Source organism: Erinaceus europaeus, chromosome 19, assembly GCF_950295315.1.
Source record: "Erinaceus europaeus chromosome 19, mEriEur2.1, whole genome shotgun sequence".
Lineage (NCBI taxonomy): Eukaryota > Metazoa > Chordata > Mammalia > Eulipotyphla > Erinaceidae > Erinaceus > Erinaceus europaeus.
In genome coordinates, this window is record NC_080180.1 from 22,625,755 (window position 1) to 22,643,730 (window position 17,976).

At 43.5% G+C, this 17,976-nt stretch overlaps 1 protein-coding gene across 1 annotated transcript; it reads left to right on the top strand.

The window, feature by feature from the left end:
* The first annotated feature begins 6,375 nt into the window (after positions 1 to 6,375).
* Positions 6,376 to 7,113, top strand: LOC103128086 (large ribosomal subunit protein eL22-like). Its single transcript, XM_016195159.2, has 2 exons — positions 6,376 to 6,637; positions 6,892 to 7,113. Exons 1-2 carry the CDS (start codon positions 6,542 to 6,544, stop codon positions 7,111 to 7,113), a joined length of 318 nt encoding a protein of 105 aa, XP_016050645.1. The 5' UTR covers positions 6,376 to 6,541.
* The last annotated feature ends 10,863 nt before the right edge of the window (positions 7,114 to 17,976 follow it).

The following is a 17,976-nucleotide window of genomic DNA, read 5'->3' on the forward strand; positions in this document are numbered from 1 at the left end:
TGTGTGTGTGTGTGTGTGTGTGTGTGTGTGTGGAAGAAAATATGTTACCAGCAGGGTCTTGCCGTGTTACCACCATCCCTAAACTGGAAAACCTAGCCTGTCTGGCACTACTGGTCTTTCATTGCTGAGCATCCCTGAGTGTTTTCTACTTAATGGCCTTTGCCTCCAGGCACAGACCCAGAACAAAGAGGGAGCAGAGAGGTTAAGAAGAACCTTCAATCTCTAATCTCCCCAGGAATGTGGCCCCTATCTCCCGATTGCATTCCATTCCTAGCCATGGAGCCCTCTTTCTGCAAAGCCCTACATGACAACAGTCTGTTTAGGGGCTCAGGGCCAGAGTTAAAATTCTTGATGCCTTCCTCAGATTCCTAGTGAAATTTAAAAAAAAAAAACAATATTTTATTTCCAATTAAGCACAACCACCACTTTCAGGCTTTAAAAGGAGGCAAACTAGAGCCATTGGTTTGCTGCATTTGGACCTGACATACAACTGATTTATTTTGTTTATTCATGTATGTATTCGTTTATTTGATAGAGTCAGAGAAAAACTGAAATGGAAGGCGGAGACAGAGAGGGAGAGAATAAGAGAGAGATTTGTGACAGTGCTTCATCACATTTAAAGCTTCCCCCTTTGCGATTGGGGACTAGGGGATGCTTAATACATGGTGACATGTGCTCAACTGAGTCCGCTGCCAGCCAGCCCCACAACTGAATTTATTGAACTGGATTTCAAAATCTAATGCGTGAGTCTTTCCTCATGTCAGTTTGGCCTCTCTAAACCGAAATTTGTCCTAATATACTTGAAGAGATTATCCATTGTGATTGGGGCAATGGCACATTGGATTCTCAACCATGAGGTCTCAAGTTCAATCCCCAGCAACACATGTACCAGAGTAATGTTTGGTTTTTCTCTCTCCTATCTTTCTTATTTAAATTCTTTTAAAAAGAGAGAGAGAGAGAGAGAGAGAGAGAGACTATCCATTTATCAGATGAACCTAAAGTTCACTCAACACATACCTGTAATGCTATAAGCACTAATAATAGAGGAGCTTCTGTTCTGGTATAGATGGTATAGCAATGAAGAATAAATGTTAAGTGTTCCTGGAGGTGGCACAGTGGATAAAGTCTTGGACAATCAAGCCTGAGGTCCTGAGTTTGATCCCTGGCAGCACATGTACCAGAATAATGATCTGGTTTTCTCTCTCTTCCTCCTCTCACTCATGAATAAACAAAATATTTTTTTAAATGTTAAATTAAATAAGTAAGTTCTATAAGCTATTGAAAGGTGATATGTAAGTACTTTGAAGGGGAAAAAAAGGATATGGGAGTAAAGGAATAGAGGAAGATATGTTACATTAAAAAAATTTTTTTTAATGAGAGAGAAACAGAGAAAGAGAGGGGGCAGAGACCAGATCACTGCTCAGTTCTTGTTTATGGTGGTGCTGGGGGTTGAACCTGGGATCTTAGAGCCTCAGGCATGAGAGCCTTTTGCATAGCCACTGTGCTATCTCCCCAGCTTGGTTACATAAAAAAAAAAGAAAAAGGATTTATTTACTTATTAATGAGAGAAATAGAAGGGAAGAGAGGGAGAAAGAAGATCAGATCTTTCCTCTGACACATGTGATGTCAGGGACTGAACTCAGGACCTCGTGCTTAAGGGTACAGCACTTGATTTACTGTGCCAGCCCCCAGACCACAGCAGGTTACAACTTTAAGTAGAATTGTAATAAGGGTCTAGGGGCTCTATCCTGGCATATTCTGTAGAATATGAACTCTGAACTACTAGAGAATCCCCAGTACCCAAATGTGCTCTGGCTTCTTTCTATTCTTTTTTTTAAAATTTTTAAATTTTATTTATTTTTCCTTTTGTTGCCCTTGTTTTTTATTGTTATTGTAGTTATTATTGTTGTTGTTATTGATGTCGTCATTGCTAGATAGCACAGAGAGAAATGGAGAGAGGAGGAGAGGACAGAGAGGGTAAGAGAAAGAGAGACACCTGCAGACCTGCTTCACCGCCTTCACTCCCCTGCAGGTGGGGAGCCTGAAGCTTGAACCGGGATCCTTACTCAGGTCCTTGCGTTTTGCGCCATGTGCGCTTAACTGGCTGTGCTACCACCTGACTCCCTCTTTCTCTCCTTCATATGTAATCAATAAAAGAAAATCTAAAGTGTGTATGTGTGGTATATGTGTGTGTGTTTTCGAATTTCTGGTCAAATATCCAGATGTTTCATCTATTTTGATTAGACCGTGTCATATGGTGTTGGTTGGTGGCCTAGTTTCACTTTTCCAATTTCCCAGCACCATCTGTTGAAGAGGCCTTCTTTGTTTACCCCATTGAATCATTTTGGCCCCTTTTTCATATACTCGGTGGTTGTATATGTGTGGGCTTATTTCTGGGTTTTTGATTCTGCTCCATTGATACAAGTGTTCATTTTTATAAGTAACCATGCTGCTTCGATTTCGGTTGCTTTGTGGTATAAACTGAAGTTGGGGAGCATGATACCTCCACATATTTTTTTTCCTTTTTTTCTCAGAAGTACTTTGGCAATTGTATGGTTCCACACAAATTTTTGCACAGATTGTTTGATTTGCTTGAAAAATACCATTGGGGTCTTAATATGGATTGCATTGATATTGCAGATTGCTTTTGGTAGAATGGCCATTGTAATAATGTTTATTCTTCTAGTCTGGGAACAAGGAATGTGCTTCCACTTCTGTGTGTCCTTCTCTATTTCTTTTAATAGTGTTCTATAATTTTATATAACCTCCTTCATTAGATTCACCCCAAGCTATTTTTTTTGGGGGGGCATTTAATTGTAAATGAGATTGAGTTTTTTATCTCCATTTCCTCTGACTCCTTGTTTGTATACAGAAATGTCACAGATCAAAGATCTGGATATTAGACCAGAAACTAAAATTTATAGAAAATATTGTCTGTGAAACTTTGCAGGATCTTCACATCAAAGATGTACTTGGAGACTCAACCCCATGGGCATGGGAAATGAAAACAAGAGTAAATAAATGGGATTACATGAAACTAGAAAGCTTCTATACATAGAAAGCAATCTTCACAAGGACAACTAGGCAGCCTAGTAAATGGGAGAAAATATTTGCACATCACACATCCAGCAAGCAACTGATATCAAACATCAATGCAGAATTGGTACAGATCTAAAAAGGAAGTAAAAATAACCCAGTAAAAATGTGGGCCATAGAACTAAACAGAAACTTTTCCAAAGAAGAGATATACATAGCCCACAGACACATGAAGAAATGCTCCACTTCACTTATCATCAGAGAAATGCACACCTGGGAGAATGGCTAACAGCAGCAAACCAGGAAGTGACAAGTGTTGAAGAGGTGGTGGCTGGATAAGCGCCCACATTACAATACATAAGGACCCAGGTTCATGCCCCTGGTCCCCACCTGCAGGGGGAAAGCTTCACCAGTGGTGAAGAAGGGTTACAGGTGTTTCTCTGTCTCTCTCTCTTTCTCTCTCCCTTTCTGTTAATCTCTGCCTGTCTCTATTCAATAAATGGATAAAGATAATAAAAATAATTTTAAGCATTAAAAAAGGGGTTGTGAAAAAAAGAAAAAGGAACTCTGCTACATTGCTGGTGGGAATGCAAACTGGTACAACCCCTTTGGAAGACTGTGTGGAGAGTCCTTAAACAAATAAATATAGGAGCCAGGCTGTGGTGCACCTGGTTAAGTGCTCATATTACAGTGCATAAGGTCCCAGATTCAAGCCCCTGGTCCCCACTTGCAGGGGGAAAGCTTCATGAGTGGTGAAGCAGAACTGCAGATGTCTGTCTGTCTTTCCCTCTTTACCTCCCCCTCCTGTCTCAATTTCTATCTGTCTCTATCCAATAATAAACAAATAAAATATTTTTAAAAAATAAGTATAGACTTATCTTATGATCCAGCAATAGCTTTTATTCAAAGGGCACTGAAATACTAATTTGAGGGGACATATGCATTTTTCACAATAGCCTAAGACTGGAGGCAGACTAAATGCTCATCAACAGATGACTGACTAAAGAAGTTATAGGGTATATATGCCATGGAATACTACTCTGCCATCAAAAAGGTGATATTGTGTTCATGGAAGCAAAATAGATGAAACTAGAGGTGATTATGCTAAGCAAACTTAGCATGGAGATGAGAGACAACTACTGGATGGTTTCACTTATATGTGGAATCTAGAGATCTGATCTACTTCAACTTGAAAACAAAACAGAAGCAAGCAAACTGTTTCTAAGACTTGTGATAACTATGGTGTCTATCTTTGTGAGTTGGGAAGGTTGGGATACAGAAGTTTGGTAGTGGGTGTGGTGTAGAACTGTATACTGTATTCTTAGAATCTTGTAACCTATTATTAATAGCAAATTAAAATATATATGGGAGTCGGGCGGTAGCGCAGTGGTTTAAGGGCACGTGGTACAAAGCACAAGGACCGGCATAAGGATCCTGGTTCGAATCCCCGGCTCCCCACCTGCAGGGGAGTCACTTCACAGGTGGTGAAGCAGGTCTGCAGGTGTCTATCTTTCTCTCCCCCTTTCTGTCTTCCCCTCCTCTCTCCATTTCTCTCTGTCCTATACATCAACAACAGTGACATCAATAACAACAACAATAATAACTACAACAAGGGCAACAAAAGAGAATAAGTAAATATATTTTTTAATCTATATATATATATGACACTTGAAAATTGAAGAGGGTGAATTAGGTATTCAGTCATATATATGTCTAAGAGCAGAACACTCTAGTCAGAAGGAGCAGTGAACACTCAGGCCCTAAGGCAAGAGCTTGTGGTCAGGCTGAGGAATAGTAGAGTGACCTGAAGGAGTGAATGAGGGGCCATGCACAAGGACCCAGGTTCAAGCTCCAAGCCCCACTTGCAGGGGAAACTTCACAGACGGTGAAATAGTGCTATAGGTGTCTATCTTCCCTTGCCTCCTCAATTTCTCTGTCTATAAAAATCATCAACTAATTTAAAAGAGAGTGAATGAGAATGGTAGGTGATAAGACCAGAGAAATGGGAGTCGGGTGGTAGTGCAGCAAGTTAAGCTCAGGAGGTACAAAACACAAGGATCCCGGCTCCCCACCTGCTGGGGAGTCGCTTCATAGGCGGTGAGGCAGGTCTGCAGGTGTCTATCTTTCTCTCCCCCTCTCTGTCTTTCCCTCCTCTCTCTATTTCTCTCTGTCCTATCCAACAACGAACCACATCAACAATAACAATAATAACCACAAGAAGGCTACAAAAACAAGGGCAACAAAAGGGGGGGGGGGGAATGGCCTCCAGGAACAGTGGATTCATGGTGCAGGCACTGAGCACCAGCAATAACCCTGGAGGCAAAAAAAAAAAAAGTTCTGTAAGAGACTTTCATGCCTGAGGCGTGTAGGTCCCAGCTTCCCTCCTGGCACCACCATAAACCAGAGCTAAGCAGTGCGTTGGTTAGAAAAAATAAGCACAATTAATTTAAACATGAAAATCAAATGAGCATAGTTTAATAGGAGAGAAGTTTGAATGTTTATTTTAAGTGACAAAAGAACCTCTATCAGGAACTGAACTCACACATATGGTTGTCTGTGAATGCTGTTAATTTGAAATGTGATGAGGGTAGGTAGCATAATGGTGATGCAAAGAGATTCTCATGCCTGAGGCTCCAAAGTCCCAGGTTCACTCCTCTACACCATCATCAGCCAGAGCTGAGCAGGGCTCTGGTGAGGAAAAACAAACAAACAACAAAAAAAAAAAACATGAGTGTGGAGCGTGATGAAAGGTGGGCAAGTGTCAGGAAAGTGAACTGTGAAAAGGTAGTGAGGTCTGGTATTTTTTTTTTAATATAAAGACAGAGATATTGAGAGGGAAAGAGAGAGGATAGACAGGGTAAAGAGATACACTTGCAGCACTGCTTCTCTACTTGTGAAGCTTCCCGCCTGCAGGTTGGGACAGGGCACTTGAACCTGGGTCCGTGTGCATTTTAATGTGGGCACTCAGCCAGATACGCTACCACCTGCCCTCGTGAGATCTGTTCTTCATATCCCTCTGGCTGGGGTGCTCCCTTCTGAATTACTGAGCGGGTGGTATCTCTCACATGCTTATGACCTACTTTAAGGAGGAGGATAGGGGAAGGTCAGAATGCCCTTCCTACTGTTGTTATTTTTCCGTAGCTTAAGAAATTCAAAATTCTTAGGGGATCAGGCAGTGGCTCATCTGGCTAAGTGTATATAGTACAATGCACAGGGACCCTGATTTAAGCCCCCAGTCCCCACCTGCAGGGGGGATGCTTCCCGAGTGAAGCAGGTCTGCAGGTGTTTCTCGGTCTCTCCCCCTCCCTCTCTGTCTTCCCCTCCCTCTCAATTTCTCTCTGTCCTAGCCAATTAAAATATAGAATTTAAAAAAATGGCTGCTGGGGGCAGTGGATTTGTAGTGCTGGCACCAAGCCCCATGAGTAACCCTGGTGGCAGAAACAAGAAAGAAAGAAAGAAAAGAAAAGAAAGAGATTGAAAATTCCTTTTTGTCTCTGCTGCCACTATGGCACCTGTGAAAAAGCTTGTGGCAAAGAGGAGAAAAAAAAGAAAAGAAAAAAGCATCCAGGTTCAAACCTCCTGCTCCCCACCTACAGAAGGAGCCCATCACAAGCAGTGAAGCAGGTCTGCAGGTGTCTATCTTTCTTTCTCCCCTCTTCCACTCTCAATATCTCTCTCTTCTACCAAATAAGATAGATTTAAAAAGGGAAGGGGCAGGGACCACTGAAGCTGTGGATTCGTAGTGCAGTCACCAAGCCCCAGTGGTAACCGTAGAGGCAAAAAGAAAAGAAAAAAAGAAAAAGAAAGAGAAAAAATAGGTTTTGAAGTTCATCCCTTTCTGCAGAAACCCTATAGAAGATCATGGATGCTGCCAATTTTGAGCAGTTTCTTCAGGAGAGAATCAAAGAAAATGGCAAAGCTGGGAATCTGAGTGGTGGAACTGTAACCACTGAACAGAGCAAGAGCAAGATCACCGTAACTTCTGAAGTGCCATTTTCCAAATGGTATTTGAAATATCTCACCAAAAAATGTCTGAAGGAGAAGAATCTATGTGATTGGTTACAACGAGAGTTCTGAACTGCATCACTTCCGGATTAATCAGGATGAAGCAGGAAGATGAGAACAAAAGATCTTTTCTCCAGAATGCTTTGGATTGAGAGCTTGAAGAAAGCATGGAAGCAAATGAAAAAATTCAAGGTGTCAGATTTGGGAATAGTGAGTGCCATTATTGTGAAAAGCAGTTAGATAGTAGATATAATCTGAGTAAATGTCAATAGCAAGAAATGGAGGGCTGGGGTTACACAAAAGACATTCATGCCTGAGGTTCTGAGGTCCCAGGTTCATTCCCTAGCTCCACCATCAGCCAGAGCTAGGTAGTGCTCTGGTCTCTATCTCTGTTCCTCTCTCATTACAATAAGTAAAAAAAAAGTATTCAAAGCAATACATATGGCATTTGAGAGAAAAGAAAGTCAAAATGGCCCCGAGGTTTTTCCCCCCCAGAACAAGAGCACTGGCACAAACTGAGATGCCAAAGGCCGAGGGGAGTTGGTTCAAGGTTTATGTTAGATTTCCAAGCAGAGAAGGTGAACAGGCAGTTAGGTAATACAAGTGGAACTCAGCAGAGAAAGGTGGGCTGTCAAAACTGATTTGGGAGTTGTTGGCTCACATAAATTTCTTAAAGTTATAAAACTAAGTAAAAGGATGCGAGGAGAGGAAGAATAGAGGATCAAAGACAGCCTGGGGCACGCCAACATTTAAAGCAGTGCTGGCAACAGACATATATTTTGATCCACATTCATTTAAAGTTATCTAATAGTCATATTAAAAAACATCAAAGAAAAAAAGAAACCAGCAAATTTTTTAAATTGTTATTTACAAAATGGAAATATTGACAGGACCACAGGATAAGTGGGGTACAATTCCATACAATGCCTAACACCAGAATTCCATATCCCCATCCCCTCCCTTGAAAGCTTTCCTATTCTTTATCCCTCTAGGAGTATGGACCCAGAATCATTATGGAGTGCAGAAGGTGGAAGGTCTGGCTTCTGTAATTTCTTTCCTGCTGAACAGGTGTTGGCAGGTAGATCCATACTCCCAGCCTGTCTCTCTTTTTCCCTAGTGGGGCAGGGGCCTGGGGAGGTGGGGCTCCAGAACACACTGGTGGGGTTGTCTGACCAAGGAAGTCAGGCTGGCATCATGGTAGCACCTGGAACCTGGTGGCTGAAAAAGAGTTAAGATATAAAGCAGAACAAGTTGTTGCCTAATCATAAACCTAAAGGCAAGCATATTGCAGATGAAGATTTGGGTCTCCATTTTTGAAATAGCTAGTACGCCTATTTTAGGTATATTCCAAGGGGCCCATGGCTTTACTAGTTTTTGCCTGAGCCTGACATCTGATATGCAGGTGGACCCAAGTTATTGTCTGGGGAGATGGTGTCATCGTTGGAAAAGGACTAGAAAGCTGCATCAGGGAAGAGAGTAGCTCCCAAATATGGGAAAAGTATATACATACTGTCAACTGTAAACCCTATTGATTTGATCTGGGGCCCATATTCAGCACAGGAGCCTATGTAACCTCTGCATCCCTGTAGGTCTGAGCTTACATTATGTGGTCACAGCTAGGAACATTCCAGGCTGCACCAATTTCAGGACCCATCTTCCTCGGGTAGTAGGTAGAGTATGTTATCCAACCTCCCCTTGGAGAATGGAACATTCCCTGACATTGTTGATCAACATTGAGGTCAAGGTCCTATAGGAGCCCACAAAGGGGTCCATTATGTTGTTCCTGATGGAGATGACCAGTGACAGCGATGAGAGGAATCTGTTAGAGGTCTAGGCCCACCATGTCTGTGTAGGAATCCCAGGGCTCCCTGACTAGGGTCCCAGATGTTGGAGTGGCCTGGTAGTGACTAGAGAGTCATTATTAAAGTATGCCAGTCTCTTGAAAACAGGCAAAATTGGCTTGAACTATATTTGCTTAACTGCAGATAATTAAAATATCATTTCTACATGTGATGACTACAGAAGTACTTGCTGAGTTATTTTATAGTCCTTTTTTCTTATGTCTTTAAAATTGCATATGTGGTGAATTTTTGCATCCTTACATGGTGTTAGGTGTGTTTCCAGTGCCACGTAGCCATGTGAGACAAGGGGGATAACACGTTGGTCCATGCAGGTTTGAGCTGCAGGAGATGAGAGATTAGCAAAGGAAAGTGAGGAGGGGGAATCTGAGGGGCAGAAAGGAATCCCTGACCACCTGGGATCCAGGAAGCCCCGTGAGAAGAATGACTGATAGGTAATCTGGAGTCCTTCTCCGACTATACATTACGTTTTTCCTGAGAAGAATCAAGCCAGGTAAATTTCCCAGGGTGAGGAAACGTGAGGAGGTATGTGGGTGTCGGGAAGAAGAGTGGGGAAAGGAACAGGTGGGAAAGTCAAGGATGATAACTGAGCCATATGGAAACTCACTGTGATTGGACAGTCATGAACTTACTATGAAAACAAAGCAGTGGTTTAACGCTTTCTCTCTAGCCGCAAAGATTCAAACGGGGTAGACAGAGACTTGATTTCATATACTCTTCCTTGGTGTTATTTTTGGGTTAAACTGATGCTAAGTGGTCAAGGGGAAAAGCTGGTTGAGCACAGGACTTGCACGCCTGAAGTCTCAGATTCTGTTTTTGGCACTGTGTGTACTCTCTCTCACACACGGACAATGCTTTCTTTCTGAATCTCATGTGAAACAAAAAGAGTGGATCTTCAGTTACTGATTAGGGGTATATCAGTATGCAATAAAAGCATACATTTTGGGCTGAGGAGACAGCATAATGGTTCTGCAAAGGACCTTCATGCTTGAGGTTCTGTGCTCTCAGGCTTAATCGCCACAACAGCATAAGCCAAAACTCAGCAGTGCTCTGGTAGAAAAAAGTAATAGTAATAATAATAATAAATATAATAAGAACATTCCTGGCATTACATATGCCAAAGTGATGGTCTGGTTTATCTTCCTTCTCTTTCACCTTCCCCTCCTCTCTTTCTCATAAATAAATAAAAATCAAAAAATAAAACAGTATGTAGGACCTCTGGGAGGCATGGCTATGGGCTAACAGCAAACAGAAAAGACTCTGCAAAAGGGGGCCTGCTTCAGGTTTTTCCAGTCAGACAAAAACTGCACCTTCTGAGAAGGGAAGACGGCCAGAAATGTCTTCTGGAGAGACGGGTCTGCAAATAGATCGCCCTGCAAAGAACCCATTTCTTCCATCAACTCCCCCATAAGCTTGCCAAGTTTGCTGGCCCTAACAGTCTAGATTTGTTTTCTTCTATCTTGTCACTCACTTCCCCCACAAACTTACTGCTATTGTCTAAGACGCTGTGTACACACTCAAGTTGGTAAGTGTGCTCCCTCCCTCCCTCCCTCCCTCCCTCCCTCCCTCCTTCTCATCCTTCCTTCTTTCTCTTCTCCCTCCCTCTCTTCCATCTTTCCTTCCTCCCTTTTTTCTTCTCTTTTTATTGTCTAGTATTCATTCATTCATTCATTCATTCATTCATTCATTCATTCATTCATTCATTCATTCATTCTAGGGAAATAGAGAACCAGGGCTTGGTGTATTGCACCAAAGTAAAGACTCCAGGGTGAGGGGGTACGGTAATGGTGGGTGGGTGTGGGGGGTTCAGGTCCTGGAAGACAGAGGAGAGAGAGCCCAGTCGTGTTTGAATTGTTATGTGGAAAACTGAGAAATGTTACACATATACAAACTATTGTATTTTATTTTACTGTTGATTGTAAACCATTAATTCTCAAATAAAGAAAGGGAGAGAGAACCAGAGCATCACTCTGGAGCATTTGAACTTGGTGAGCCCTCATGCTTTTATGTTGAATGGTTTATTCACCATGCCACATCTCAGGGCTCCCCCCACCAAGTTCTAGCACTCCTCTGAGTCCTCATGACTGAATGTGGGCTTTGTGCCCATGTAGTAAACTGCTTCTCTTCTGCTAAACCATCTTTCCTTTCCAGCCCCACCCCCCAGAGAAAATTTTGTTATCTCCCTCCCTAACATTCACAAGATTAATATTAAACTTTAAACATCAAGATAGAAATGGGTTTGTTCTAAGCTGGAGAGATAGCATAATGGTTATGCAAAAAGACCTTCATGCCTAAAGCTCCTAGGTCCCAGGTTCAATCCCCAGCACCACCTTAAGCTGGAGCCAAAGGGTGCTCTGGTTATCTATCTATCTATCTATCTATCTATCTATCTATCTATCTATCTATCTATCTATCATATATCTATCTATCTCATTAAAATAAAAATGAGTGAAATGCATTAAAATATGTTTATTCTAGTGGATCTAGACATTTTCCTTTGTCTTTTTTCATTCTGAAAACTTAAAACACAGCATACAATTATCTACATTTCTCCTTCACAGAATTCACAGTCTATGTGGTAGATTATATTACTGTTTCCAAGTTATTCATGCCTTTTCCTGAGACTTATAAGAATGCCCCTCCCTTGGAGATGTGATGTTCAGGACATAGCCCTTTTGTGGACAAGACTGGTCATCTGACTTGTTTTTTTTTTATATATTAAAAGGTTACAAACAGCCTGGAACGTGGCACAGTGAATCAGGTGTTGGACTCTCAAGCATAAGGTCCTGAGTTCAATCCCTGGCATCACGTGTGCCAGAGTGGTTCTCTGGTTTTCTTCTCTTCCTTGTCATTCTCATTAAGAAAGACTTTCTCAGAACCTAGCTTAGCCAGTGCTCTTTTTTTCCCTTCTGCCATGAGAGCAACTTCCCAGTAAAAGCTCTTGTTTCCATTGAGATTCCAGAATAAAGACACGCACAGCTGATGCTGAGCCAACCTGCTGTCAGCCTGAGTAGACTAAGAAATAAATCTTTGTGGCTTTTTCCCTTTTAATTTATTTTGGATAGAGACAGAAAGGAACTGAGAGGGAGGGGAGACAGAAGGGAAGAAAGACAGTTGCTCATGAACCTTCCCCTCTAAAGATGGAGACCAGGGGCTTGAACCCTAGTCCTTGTACACCGTAATATGTGCACTCAGCCAGGTGTGCTACCACCCAGCCCCTAATGTTTGTTTTGTAATGAGAGAGACATAGAAAGAAGATACACAGAGGAGCCAGAGTACTGCTGAGCTCTGGCTTATGGTGGTGCTGGGGATTGAATCTGGGACCTCAGAGTCTCAGGTAAAGTCTTTTATGGGGCCGGGTGGTGGCATACCTGGTTGAGGGCACATGTTACAATGCACAAGGACCCACGTTCAAGGCCCCAGCCCCACCTGCAGGGGGAAAGCTTTGTGAGTGGTGAAGCAGGGCTGCAGGTGTCTTTCTCTGTGTTTCTCTCCCTTTCTACCTACCCCTTCCTCTCAGTTTCTGGCTATCTGTGTCCAATAAATAGATAATAAAAAAATTAAGAAAAGAAATTCTCTTATATAACCATTATGTTGTCTCCCTAGTCCAACCTTTGTGACTTAGGGTATGTAGTATAGGGTCATCTTCCTACACATTAACATTTCCTTCCTCACGGTCCCCAAGGTAGCTCAGTGGGAGAGTGCCAGCCAGGTTTGAGCCCCATCCCTCTAACACCAGGGGAAGCTTCAGTGCTGTGGTGGTCTTTCTCTCTATCCCTATGTCTCTACCTCAAAAGTTGAGAGTGGTAAAGCCCCTGTGAAGACCAAAACCAAAAAAGACACACTTGACTGGCTAAAGTACACCCCAGGCCAAGCCTCCTTGACTGCAATTGTGCACTTAGGTGTGAAGTTGCAAAGCCTGGCTCCCCTTAGGCAGCTGATGAAGTTTATAGGGCAATTTATCCCAACTGTCATAAATATTAATAGATGTCTGTGTTATTTTTGCTCATGGTTCCTCTTTTAGAACTTCTCTCCTCTTCTTTTCTTTCAGGCTGCCAGCTGCCTCTTTGTCCAAATGCCCTGACATTCACCTACTGCCCTCTTCTGGGCTCTGCTTGGCCCCTCCTCAGCCCCCTCCCAGACACCTTAGAACCCTCCGTATTGGGGGTCGAGCAGTAGTGCAGCCGGTTAAGTGCACATGGGGCAAAGCGCAAGGACCTGCTTAAGGATCCCGGTTTGAGCCCCCAGCTCCCCACCTGCAGGGGTGTCGCTTCACAGGCAGTGAAGCAAGCCTGCAAGTGTCTATCTTTCTCTCCTCCTCTCTGTCTTCCCCTCCTCCATTTCTCTCTGTCCTATCCAAGAATGAACTACATCAACATCAACAATAACAATAACAACCACAACAAGGCTACAACAACAAGGGCAACAAAAGGGGGGAAAATGGCCTCCAGGAGCGGTGGATTCATGGTGCAGGCACTGAGCCCCAGCAATAGCCCTGGAGGAAAAAAAAAAAAGAAAGAAAGAACCCTCTGTATTTTATTGTACAGAACAGGCACATGTCGTAGCCCCTTCCTCCAAACTCAGCTTGCCTCTTCACTTTGAAAACCCAGAGGACTAGTCATGCCTACAATGGGTATCTCTTGTGACTCTTCTTCTGTCTCCCTATCAGTTCAGCAAGCAAACAGAAATGGTGTAAACATTTACTTGCTCATTGGAAGAAACCCTGTCACTAAAACTATGCTAGTGAGATTTGTGGCTTATTCCTACTAAGAAGACCTAAATAAAGGCCACATTAAAAAAAAAAAAAAAGTGAGTGGTCTGGGAGGTGATGCAGTGTGGAGAGCTTTGGACTCTCAAGCATGAGGTCCTGAGTTTGATCCCCGGCAGCACATGTGCCAGAGTGATGTCTGGTTCTTTCTCTCTCCTCCTATCTTTCTCATAAATAAAAATAAACAAACAAAAAAACCACCCCAGTAATCTCTTTTAAAAAAAGTGTGTATATTTAATCCCCACACAAATCCCTTTCTTTTATTTGTTTTTTAAATTTATTTCTTTATTACGGAATTAATGTTTTACATTAAACATCTTTCTTTTATTTGTGTATTTACTAGGAGGAAGAGAAATTGAGAGGGGCCAGGGAGATAGAAAAGGAAAAAGAGAGCCACTGCCTCATCACTAATGAAGTTTCCCTCCTGCCAGTGGGGACTGAACCGAACCCTTGAGCACTGTAACATGCACTCAACTGGGTGCACCATCACCCAGCCCTTTAAAATAATTTCACAGATTGGGCAGTGTGAGGCTGTTGTCATGGTTCTGTGGTCATCTGAGACTTTTAATTTTCCTTTTTAAGAATTCATTTATTTATTCATGAGAAAGATAAGAGAGGGAGAAAAAACCAGACACCACTCTGGTACATGTACTGCCAGGGATTGAACTTGGGACCTCATGGTTGAGAATCCACTGCTTTATCCACTGTGCTGCCTCCTGAACCACTTAATTTTACTTTTTAAGATGTATTTGTTAATGAGAAAGGAGGTAGGAGAGAGAACCAGAGCATCACTTCTGCACATGCAATGCTGGGAAGCAAAGAGGCACCTCATACTTGAGAGCCCAGTGTGTTATATACTTCACCACCCCTGAATCCAATATACCACACACTTTCTCTTTCTTTCCTCCTCTCTCTGTCTCTCTCTCTCTCTCTCTCTCTCCCTTCTTTCTTCCAATCTTTCTTCCTTTCTCTCTTTTAATTTAATAGGACAGAGAGAAATTAAAAGGAAAGAGAGCATAAATAGGCAAAAAGATAGGTACCTGCAGCACTGTTTCACCATTTGTGAAGCTTCCCACCTGCAAGTGGGGGCCAGGAGTTTGAACCCTGCAACAGATGCATTCAGCTGGGTGTGCTACCACCTGTCCCACCCCTTTCTTTCTTCCTTCCTTCCTTTCTTTCTTTCTTTCTTTCTTTCTTTCTTTCTTTCTTTCTTTCTTTCTTTCTTTCTTTTTTCTTTCTCAACAAAGGACTTTCAAACTTAAAGTCCCTTCTTGGTCACAGGATGGGATGGCATTAGATCTCCAACCATCACAACTGAGAGGCAAAAAGGTATTTATCTACCCGAATTACTGCCCCCCACACACACCCGCTGGCCACACTCCCACATTTGAAGAGAAGCTACTCCACCTTCTGTCTCATTTCATTGACTATCCCTAGATACAAAGTAAATATTTTGCTGTTTCAAATACACTGGCTACATTGCCTTTTTGTAGTCACTTTGGGCTGCTTACTTCCTGCTTCTCAATTACATTCTGGTGGAATTGGATATGACAAATTTTTAAAAATTATTTAATTCTTGAAAAAGTATATAATGTTATGATTTTCACAAACCATGGTTATTTTCAAATATCAAATCAATAACTACAAAGTGGACAAAACTGATATGTCAAAATCATTAAGTATACCAAACTTAAAAAGCTATACAGGGAGCACCACAGAACTGGCAAGATTGACTCCTAATTGCCGGTTAATTTAGTTAGTTCCATGTTAACAGGGTGGCTTTGGTTAATTGGCTAGGCACCTGTGGTGGATGCTGGTACCAATCAAGATGGCGGGTCCCTGAGGAGCTCCAATATCAGTAACACATTGATGCTTGGAGACAGAGAGAGACACAAGGACAAGACTGGTGATCACATCGGAAGGGTAGATGAGACTTTGTGATTTGACAAGAAGACAACCAGACAAGGCAGGGCATCTTGTTCAAGGACCGAGGGCTGAATATTGTTTAGTACTGCAATGGCATAGCTCTGCCCAGCAGCCACGCCTCACTTCCTGTGACACACACTTGCTCTATCCCCAAGTCCTAGCCTTGCCAAGACCTCACCTCAAATTTCCTACTGGGGGGTGGGGGTAGATAGCTTAATGGTTATGCAAACAGACTGAGTCTCTGAGATCCCAGGTTCAAGCCCTTACACTATATAAATAGCACATAATATACATAAATAGGAGATGAACAGTGCTTTGGTTTATTTTTTTCTTTTTTCCAATTCTGTGCCTATCCTTCCGGAAGTCTTAGAGTTGTCCAAGTGACTTTTCTGGGGTCTTCCTTTTTCATACATTTCCTGAACTTGTGCTGCGCTTTGGGCTGTCTGCAGGCTAGGTTTGCAATGGTGGCTCAGACCCAATTTCTGCCTGCAAGGCAGGGATTAAAGCTTTTTGCTTCTCTGCATGCTTAAGAGTATCAAGAAACTAGAGCTAAGCTTGTTGGAGAAAAGCAGAGGAAGAAACAGAACAGAATAGCTAGGCTGAGTGCAGTTAAGTCTGGAGGGCAGATCTGTCCTCAGGCCTAGTCTCGGTTTCCCCTAACCCCAGACTCACCCCTCCCCTTCCTCTTCCCCTTCCTTCTCCTCTTCCTCCTCCTCCATCACTCTCAGCCAAGCTTGGCATCCATTCAAACCTTCCGGAAATCCCCTACCCAATTTCCAGCCTTTGAAACAATGGCTCTCCAGAGACTATTCCCATTGTCCTTGGAACTAGAACAATGAGAGAGTCCAGACTCCTCTCTGGCTTCAGGCTACCTCCCAGCTCCCAGCCTACCCCTCCCACTCCCACCCTTAAAGTAAAAGCTTCCTCAGCTCTCCAATCACTGTCCCCATCTACAGAGAGGCAGGAAGTTGGGGGAGCACTTTCCATTAACTGCTTCTGAACCCTCAAAGTCAGCCCCAGTTCCTTCAGTCCGAAGTCCTGTCTTCTCTAAGCTAGAACTGGGCCTTTCTCCAGGACTGTAGTCAGACACAGACGGAGCTGGGGAGTGTATGCTCTAAAGCTCTTTAGCTGTCTTAGTTGCTTTGTCTTCGTCTTAGTTGAGGTGTAGGAGCAGAGGCCATTCTAAAGGGACTGGCAACCTCTTTTTTTTTTTTTCCTCCAGGGTTATTGCTGGGGCTCAGTGCCTGCATCATGAATCCACTGCTCCTGGAGGCCATTTCTCCCCCTTTTGTTGCCCTTGTTGTTGTATCTTTTTTTTTATTTTTTATTTTCTCACCATTCTCTCCCATTCCCAGCTTTGACCCTAGAAGACCCCAGTCCCCTTCTGCACTGGTTAGGTCAAAAGGCCTCTTCCAGGGGGGCGAGTGCAGTGGGGGCTCTCCTAGCACCAGCCTGGCGCCCAAATGGATCGGGTTACTGGAGGCCGTCTGGATTTGAATGTGCAAATAAACAGAAGTCTCTTTGATCCACCAGGCTGAGAGGGAGGGGAAGAAAACTGAGTGCTCTGGCCAAAGAGCTGCATGCTGGGCACTGGAAAGAGGGCTTGGGGGGGGGGGTGGGACTTTGTCCCCACTCCTGTGACTAGACAGAAACCGTGTGTGGAGGGGCGGAAATGAAAGGGAGCTGTAGAAAGAGGCAGGCACCCCCTTTGGGCACTGCAGACTTTCTTTGGGAATTGAATATTCCCCCAGTCTCCACCTCATTGCCAGGAGGGAAGTGGGTGGTATGGACCCCACCCTTCCTCAAGGCTGCCTGCCTTTGGGACATCTTGGGTGCCACCTGGGAGGGGGAGAAAGGAATGGAATGGCAGGGTGTGTTTGGTTCTGGGTGGAGCTCAGGTTGGGAGGCAGCAGGCCCTATTGTCTCCCTGGGCACCAATCCACAGCCACAGGCAGCCTTGGAGAGGGAGACAAAGGAGGGAATGGGAGAGACAAAAGCAGCGAGGAATGAAATGGTAAGTAAAGGCAAACAAAAGTGAACCGGGGGAGACAAAAGCTGGGAACAATATTCCCCATGCAATAGGCTGGGGAACAATAGGGACACTGACAGCCCCACAAAGACACCAGTGTCTCCAAGTAGACGTTATCTCAGGCAGTGGTTGGCAGCCCGCTCTGGCTGCAGCTATTTTCAGTGCCGCTTTTGTGCCATGCTGAACAATATTCCTTGCATGGCTGCTGATAGAAAGATGAGAAGGTTTCTGTTTGATTCTCCTCTTCCTTCCCTCCCCTTCCCCCTCTTCCCAGCCCCCAGCAGCCTCCAGGCTTTTGGAGTTCCATTCACTGGCCTAGTTAGGGTGTGTGTGTGTGTGTGTGTGTGTGTGTG

Coding starts and splice junctions, on each gene's coding strand:
- LOC103128086 (XM_016195159.2), top strand. CDS start 6,542: ATGGCACCTGTGAAAAAGCTTGTGGCAAAGAGGAGAAAAAAAAGAAAA. Junction 6,638..6,891: donor GCTCCCCACCTACAGAAGGA/GCCCATCACAAG, acceptor GAAACCCTATAG/AAGATCATGGATGCTGCCAA.